The sequence below is a fragment of the Arachis duranensis genome, chromosome 4 (genome assembly GCF_000817695.3).
Source record: "Arachis duranensis cultivar V14167 chromosome 4, aradu.V14167.gnm2.J7QH, whole genome shotgun sequence".
NCBI classification, from domain to species: domain Eukaryota; kingdom Viridiplantae; phylum Streptophyta; class Magnoliopsida; order Fabales; family Fabaceae; genus Arachis; species Arachis duranensis.
Window position 1 is genome coordinate 71,661,653 of NC_029775.3, and position 9,190 is coordinate 71,670,842.

Below are 9,190 nucleotides of genomic sequence, written 5' to 3' on the forward strand. Positions count from 1 at the left end.
TGACAACGGTGACACCCTACATAGAGCTTGCCATGGAAGGAACCTGCGTGTGAGAAGAGGATCTCAAGGAAGAGTTGAAATCAGAGGACAAAGCATCTCCAAAACTCCAACATATTTCCTAGTGCTGCAAATCAAAGTAACATTGTTCCCTCTTTTATCAATTCCAATAATTTCACTTTTAATCCAAATAATCCTATTGATATCCTGACTAAGATCAATAAAATAAATATTGATTGCTTCAAACCAATAATCTCTGTGGATTCGACCCTTACTCACGTAAGGTATTACTTGGACGACCCAGTACACTTGCTGGTCAGTTGAACGGAATTGTGCCCACTCATACCAAAAATCCTAAGTTCCACAATCCTACAATAAATATATTAATGCTATATTGATGTGATCACAATTTCGTCCACCAGTAATCGCATAGTGAAACAATTACTATTGGTAGTTATATTTTTTATTTATGTTAAAGGTTAAAATTTAAAACTAATGATATTACTATTTTTTCATAGAATGTAATCACAGTCAAACACAAAAATAAGGAAATTATATGTCAATAAACATTCCAAAAATTAAAAATTTAATACCAAAAATTTTCTAGGTTGATATTATGATATTTTGTTTCGTGGCAAATAAAAAAAAAAAATAAAAGAACGTGACAGCTAGCAGGAAAATTATTCACCGAATATATTTTGTTATACTTTATACACTATGATCTCATTACTTACAAATGTATGGGTAGTTCATGAAATTTATTTATTTATTCAGTGTACTTGAATGTAAATGACAATAGTATGTAACATAAATCGTAACAGCATAGTCACTTAAATGAAATTGCACACTCGTATTTCATACTATGGTCGAGGAAAAAAGAAAAAACGAAAATCTTAAAATATACGATAACACCAAAAAAAGGTTTTTTTTTTTGTCAAACAAGTTGATTCATGTATATATTATTACAATATTTTTGTATTTTTACAATTAACCGTACAAGATATTTGCCGTCTTTTAAATATTAACAACAGTGTTTCGTATTTTATTAAATATTTAACTATATGATTTTTTATTGGGCTGCACACGAATCGGATCGGATATAACATATAATTCTATTTGATTCGCAGTGTACTTGTTGGATCGAATCGGATACGATATCCGCATAATTTAAAATAATTATTTTAAGGTCTTTTTTGCCTCTAGAAAATCTATTGTTTCACATATTTAAGCCTATTTAGAGCTTGTTTGGATGAGTTTTTAGGCTATGTTTGGTAGGAAGGAAAGAAATAGAGAGGAAGGAAATAGAAAGAAAAGAAAAGAAAGGAAAGAAATTGAGTGAATTTTTATTTTTTTTAGATGTGTTTGGATGAAAGAAAAATAAGAAGAAAATAAATATTATAAAAAGACAATTTTATCCTTGTATTATAAAATATATTGAAAAAAGTGAAAGGGTAATATTATTGGAAGTGGTGAGAGAAAAGAAGTTTTTTCTCCCTTTTCTTTCCAACATTGGAGAGAAAAAAAATTGGTGAGTCCTACCAATTTTTTTCCATCCCTTTTCTTTTCTCTCCAATTTCTCTTCACAACCAAACAATGAAAAATAATCATTTTCCTTCCCCTTTTCTTTCCTCTCTTTTCTTTCCTTCCCTTTTCTCTTCAAACAAACATAGCCTATAAGAAAAAATTTCTTTATAGTTATCTTTTTTTAAAAGATCTTATGAAAAAGTAAAAGTAATTTTATGTTTGGATATCTCATGCAAAAAGATCTTTTTATCTATCAATTATGTTTGTGTATAACAATATAAAAGTACTTTTTGTTTATTTATTACATGAAAAAATATTTTTTAAGGAAAAAAAAGATCTTTTAAAAAAAAGATGTAAATTACAACTTCTCAAAAAAGATATTTTTTATTTTTCTAGTACTTTTACTTTTACTACTAGAAATTTGTCAAACATGCTAAAAAATAAGATCATATCTTTTGCTAACCACCTTTAGATGGGCAGTGGCCTTACTGTATTGGGCCTCTTCGGGCCTCCTGATGGTCTTCCGAGCTCTTTAAGAAGAGATCGGTGATAAAAGAGCCCTTTATGAGGTTGGTTTTTTCCGTCTTCTGCCGACCCGACCCTAAAGCTCGGGTCAGGGTATGAACACTTCCTTTTCATCTCCAGAAATGATATCGAATTTAAGATATTCATCAGTGTACAGATCTCTCTATAGATATTAACAAGAGAAACTCATAGTGGGGTGTAGTTATGGTATCTTCAATGCTTCTCCAAGTTATACTCCTCTTTTTTCTTTGTCTCCTTCTCCTTATCCTAAGCTTGGTAGAGAAGGTTTGGCCTTGAGGTTGGATTTCTGAGTCGAGAGTTATCTTCTATATTGATATACTTATCTTCCCACTCCTGTACTTCATACAAGGAAGTTGGATGTAACTTGGATATAGATTGGGAAAACGACCCTTCTTTAAGGTCGTTAACCAACCCCATTATAACTGATTCAGGAGATAAGTTTTATATTTCCAAACAAGCTTTGTTGAATCTTTCTATATAATCTCAGAGTGTTTCTCCAACTTCTTGTTTGACCCCTAAGAGACTTGGAGCATGTTTTACTTCATTATTCTGGACTGAAAATCGGGTAAGGAACTTTCTTGCTAGGTCATCAAAGAAAATCACCAATTTGGATGGTAAGTTATCAAACCACTTCATCGCCGCTTTGGTCAGTGTTGTCAGGAAGGCCTTGCAGCGAGTTGCAACGGACGCATAAGCCAGGTACATCCGACTTTTAAAATTGCTAAGGTGATGTCTCGGGTCGATCGTTCTATCATAGAAATCCATGTCGGGACTTTTAAAGTTTCTGGAAATTCTAACTCGCATGATTTCTTTAATGAACGGATCTTTCCCTCCGAGAGGACTTTCCTCCCAATCTGCCCCATTGCTTCGACTTTGAAAGTCGGCCTCTAACTTTGAGAGCTTTTCCTTCAACTCTCTTAATCATCGTTCTTCTTTCGTAATTCTTTTTCTGCTTCTCACTGCCGTTCAGGCTTCTGCTCGAGTTGTTCCAATCGGCCACAGTGTCCGTGTACGAGCCCCAGTATCTCTGTGGGATGAGGAGGCTCTTCGTCCTTATGTGAATGTACCTCCGACTGTAGTCGTTGGGTGTAAGGATTTCGTGATGTTCCTTCCCCATTAAGATTACTTGTTCCTTTTTGTAGCGGGTGTACAACAAGGGCTCGTTCGTCGTTATGGGGTTCTGGTTCGGACTAGGATGCTGTGCATCCGTTTTCAAATAGCTCGTCTGCCATGGTGAGGTGTAGGCTTCCAGTAGGGGTGATTGGTTTGCAGTTTGGTTCGGTTTTTAAAAGAAAATTCATCCAATCTAATGTTGTATTAATTCTTCGGTTTGGTTTGGTTCTATTTTTTTTTTTATCAAAACCAACCAAACCAAACTAAACTAATTGAAATCGGTTTGGTTTGGTTTGGTTTTTCGATTTTTATATTCATTAAAAAGATTTCATGTTCTAATCATATATGAGGAACTAAAGCCTTCTTAAGCTATTTTCAAATCAGTGATACAGAATACATAAAGGCCAAGACACTTGGTCTAGTAAAATGGTGCTGATTTGCATGACAATCGGCTCCTATTTTATGCTTTATTATCATCAAAATGCAGTGAAGAGGATTACATATCTCTGGATGCATCCTATACCTGTCATGATAAAAAAAATCAAGAAAAGGATTTAGCTTGTATCATAAAACAAGACAATGTAAAATTATAGTCATCTTTGCCTAACAAAAGGTAAGCCATAAATTAGAACAACACAAAAACTAAAATAACATAAATTAGAACACTAAACCATAAACTTAAATTAAATAATTAAAACAAAGAACACTATAAACTTAGATAATAAAAATAAGAACACAGAATAAATTTTCAAACAGAAATTATCAAACACAACCACAAATTACCAAAGCTGCAAGAACAAATTAAAAAGAACAGAACCAAAAATCCTAAACCAAAAATCATATAGCAAAATAAAAATAGAACCAATTATTAAAACAGAACTAAGAACAACTAATTAGATCCAAAAAAATTAGAACAAATAATTTACCTGAAAGCTAAGAGGCATCCCCATTCTAAATGCAGAGGAATGGCTACTGCAATGAGTACAACGCGAGGACGACAGTGGCTATGAACTCGTGAAGGACGACGAACGACGGCTCTGATCTGGTGCGTATTGCTGGTGCGTGGAGTAGACGACGTGCTACTGGAAGAGGTGGTGTGTGGAGGACGACAGGGAGAGAGAACCGCTACGACGAAGGGAGAGGAAGAGAAAACAGTTGCACCGCTGTGATGGTACTGTCTGACGCATTGATAGCAGGGAAGGGGGAGGTGTTTTCGGCGCTGAGAGGTGGTGAGAGCTTAGAGGATTGGAGACTGGAGAGAGGCTAAACGGAGTTAGGGTTACTGATGGCTATGAAAGGGTTACTATTAGGTCATTTGGAAGGGGGACTTTTATATAGTTTTTTAAGAAAACCGGTTCGGTTTAGTTTGGTTAGAGTTTTCAGTATCAAAATCAAAAACTGAACCGAACCGAAAAAATAACTGCAAAACATCATTTTTTCGATTTTTTCAGTTTTTGGTTTGTTCGGTTATCGATTTTTTCGGTTCGGTTAGTCGGTTTTATTCGGTTTGATCAGTTTTGAACACCCCTAACTTCCAGGTCCTCGACAACGGCACCAATGTTCTGGGAGTTATCTGAAACGGTGATGTAGGCCTAAATGTGAGGGCCAAACTCTCCTTCTGAGGCAGCGTCCAACTTGTACTGATGCCGAGGTGCTGCCGTCTGAGTTCCTCGTGAGGAGGTGAGGGTGGTACCTACAAGAGACCCCGATGCTTAAGTTAGCAAAGGCTTTATGCAGGTTTTTAGTAGATTGGGTTCTGAATATACCTGAGGGCGTTTAATATATTTATAGTAAGTAGAATAGCCACCTTTTAAAGTAGTTCCACCTTTAATAGTGGATAACTGTTCTCTTTTTCTAAGAAAGTTGTTGAGATCTTCCCTCTAGAGAGATAGGAAATATCTTAGAAAATAGTTACTTGTTTAGATATGTAGGTTTTGGTACAGCAGTTGATACGCCCAACCTCTAAGAAGTCGGGTAGGTGTGAAGGAAGCCTAACCTCTTATGTAAGCCTCTATTCTTTTTAAGCCTGGCTTTATTTTTTGGATTAGGGTATGAGCAATTATTATCATTATTATTATTTGTTTGTTTGTTTGTCTTTTAATAATGAGTATATTCGATTTTTAAATATTAATAATAAATTTACATAATATAATGACTTTTATTATTGTGTTCATATTTAATAATATAAATTTTTATATTATGTTGGTAGATTAATTATATATGTTGGGTCTTTTTTATTTATTTAGTTAGATTTTTCCTATATATATCCCACTCTTGATAAAATGTTAAAAAGAGTAAGTAGTTTTATTGGTGATTTTTTTTTGAAGCACAACAAATTCAACACATTTAAGTAGAGCAAACATACAAACATAAAAACATAAAAACAATAAAACAGATAAACCACTCTCCTGGCCTTTCCGGTATTGCCCTCAACCACCAACAGGATCCCTGCCATTCCACTCAGTGTAGGTGGACAATGTCCTTGTTTGAATGATGTCAATGTTTACTCCTTGATGATTAAAAATTCTGGCATTACGTTTCAACCAGACGTTCCACATCACTGTAAAGAACGCCGTCATCCACATCTTCTGCCCTTGTCGTCTGTTGGGCATGGCACCCCAACTCTCAAACAGCTCTTTAAGGGTTCCAGGAATCACCCACTCCCTACCAAAGGACCGCAACCAAAAGCACCACAGCTGCCATGTTACCTCACACAAAAGGAATAAGTGCTCAACAGATTCTACCTCCTTGTTACACAAGACACAAATATTATACCCATTAGTAACAACTCCTAGTCTAGTTAACCTTTCCTTAGTCTTAACTCTACCAACTAGCATAAACCATCCAAAAAGCTCAATTCTTGGGGTACCCAGCCTCTCCAGAGTGCACTTATGAAGCTATAGCTCGTGATCTCATTTGGCAGCATCTCCGATTGTATGATCTGCATAAAGGACTCGTAGAAAAGATACCTTTATTATCAAACTTCCACACAACGTTATCCTCGCTCTGAGATGACAGCTTCACTGGCCCTAACCGCTTATGTAGCTGATGGACAAGTTTCAATTCCCATTGGAATAAGTCCCTCCTCCATTTGAAGTTCCAGATCCACTCCATCCCATCCCAGAACCTACAGTCACCAATGACAGCCCCTTGTTGTTCTGATATAGAGAAGAGTCTTGGAAATCTCTCTTTCAGAGGACCACCCTGAACCCAGTTATCTTCCCAAAACCGAGTTTTCCTACCACTACCTACCTCCATCGCCAGTCCACTAACCATTTTTTCTCGAACCCTTTCACCGGTAAAGACTGAGTTGCTAACATGACAGAAAGATTCAACTTGTTGCAAAAGTACACAATCTTCTTCCACAGCGGGCAATCCCCCCTTAAAAAACGCCACCACCATTTAATAGAAGTGCGGTGTTCCGAAAAACGGCATCCTCAACCCCCAAGCCCCCAACCTTCTTTGGAGCCTGGACCAGCTCCCACTTAACCATAGGCATACCATTGGTTCCGTCCTCCTTACACCACAGAAAGTTCCTTTGCAATGCAATCAGCTTATCCGCCACCGCCTGTGGCATCTTATACAAACTCAGGTAATACATTGGTAGGCTATTCAGTACTGCTTTATTGGTGATTTTTTTTCCTATTCGAAGTCGAACTTGTTCTGAACCATCTAAAAACAAAATATTTAAATTTTTAGATAATAAAATGACAATCCTACATATTTTTTCAATAACACTTTTGGTTAAGTCAGACCCGATGTTGTTTTAAAAAAAATTAAGTTGTTTACATAGCATATAATTAAATACTAGTTTAAATTTCGGCCAATCTAGTTACCCTAATTTAATAATTACCTCTACGTCATGTACCCCCAAAACTTTTGTTTGTTATGGCTGGACTCATGGAATCAACCACATTCAAAATTCACCCCTTTCTCTGTATCTTATATATGTCATGTAATCCAGTGATAATGATTCTGTCTCTAAACTTTAAGCATCCAAATGTCAATTTGATTAAAAACAATGTCATTAATTATTAATTGTTTTGTTCATTGTTTACTTGTTCCAACAACCATAGCATGAAACATTGTTATATATGTTGGAAAACACACTGTTCGTTTCTCAGCAAAGAAAAACTCCAACCACAACCCAACAAAACCGCTCTAACAAAGTGTGCAACAAGATAAAAGTTGCCCATTAACGTTAGACTTATCAAATTATCAATCATCTTTAATTTCTTCATTCATTCATTGCCTTATTACCATTTTGCTATAATGCATGCTATGTCTAGACTTCAATCATAATTGGTCTGAATAGTAGTTCAATACTTGGATTTCTTTTTAACTGAAGAGTTTCATTATTGTATATGGAGGAAGAGGCACCACTATCTCTAAGGGTAAACTCTAGGAGAAGCAGGACTATGGTGCTCCCTATGGAGATAGACCCGCCTATGCCTTCAAAAGAAGCAGTTACAGTTGAAAAGAAGGAAGTGAAGCATTTCATGAAATGGGTTTCTTGGTTGATACCAACCTTTGTCATTGCAAATGTGTTTGTGTTCATCATCACCATGTATGTCAACAATTGTCCCAAGAATTCATATTCCTGCATTGCCAGGTTCCTTGGCCGTTTCTGCTTTCAGTCCTTCCATGAGAATCCCCTTCTTGGGCCTTCCACTTTCACGTGAGCTTTCGGTCATGCTTATTTGATTTCTTCTTTTGAATACTTTTTTTTTTTTCAAATAAATTGGACAATTATAAATCCTAGCTATCACAATATTTAAAAGAACATGCACCATATTAAGAGACACATGAATTAATATATGCGCTAAGCTTCAGCTGCAATACTTGATTTACTTTGCATCGAATTAAGAGAAAATACAGGAATAAACTTTTAGTTAGTTAATATTAATTAATTTTTTCTTTTTCAACTCTAAAATTTCTTTTATTTTTGAGAATTTAGAATTTAGAATTAACTCAATTAAGAGCTTATTATTTAGGGTCTTGAATTTGAATTTTTTTTTTGGTGACTTTTTTTTTAATTTAAGATAAATAAAATAATTTTAAAAAAATTAATTAACGTTTATCGGAAAAAGAAATTGGCTCTCTAACACTAGTCTTAAATTAAATTATTGTTATTTGGGACATTTTAATTTGTTTTGTTTTCACATTATTTATCATTCTTATTTGTTTTATACAAAATGCTTTATTGAATTATCAATTATAACCTTAAATTAATATCAAGTTAATGTAAATTGTCATGATGTATTTTTCATATTTAAGATGTTTATTTTTAAAATAAGAATAGTTTGTAAATTTACTTTTTTTCATAATAACTTTTTATTTTAGATTTCTTAACATGTGTAATTAGATAAAACGACAGATAACTTGAGAATAGACGAATAACATTTAATTTTATAGAATGAGTAAAGCTAGGGAACCAAAAGCATATCAACCAAAATCCAGCCAAATATCTTTCGATGAATACAAAATCTTTACGAGTTAATATATATGGATGTTTCTTCTACTAAGTATGAGAATGTTTCTTTTTCATATTAAATGGATGTTTTTTATGTATTTTTCGAATTTGTGTTTGACAAAAGGGAAAATAAATTTTGGATCGGGCTTGCTGAAAGGGTTCCGTGATCCCAGGCGTGATTATTGGGGATTTGAAACATATTAGTCAATGAGAGATTTTATTCAAAACGGCAATTATTAACAAACATTAAAAATTAAATAAAAATTAAATTAATTAATTTAATATTATTTTGTTTATGTTTTGACTGATCCCTTTTTGGTTCCACATACTTTTCCTTATAGAATTGTATATTGTGACTAAACAACTAGTTAATTTTCAGGCTAGAGAAAATGGGGGCTTTGGACGTGCAAAAAGTGGTTTACAGAAAGCAGGTTTGGCGCCTCATCACATGCATATGGTTACATGGAGGGGTGTTCCACTTATTGGCAAATATGTTTGGTATTATAATCATTGGGGTTCGCCTTGAGCAAGAGTTTG

At 34.5% G+C, this 9,190-nt stretch overlaps 1 protein-coding gene across 1 annotated transcript in view; it reads left to right on the top strand.

Moving 5' to 3' along the window:
- Positions 1–7,398: 7,398 nt before the first annotated feature.
- LOC110280508 (RHOMBOID-like protein 1) overlaps positions 7,399–9,190 on the top strand; it is a 3,183-nt gene continuing 1,391 nt past the window's right edge. The window contains exons 1-2 of the mRNA XM_021141583.2: positions 7,399–7,858; positions 9,033–9,185. Of these exons, the coding sequence (XP_020997242.1) occupies positions 7,545–7,858; positions 9,033–9,185 (467 nt within the window). The 5' untranslated portion in view covers positions 7,399–7,544. The remainder of the gene's footprint in view (positions 7,859–9,032; positions 9,186–9,190) is intronic.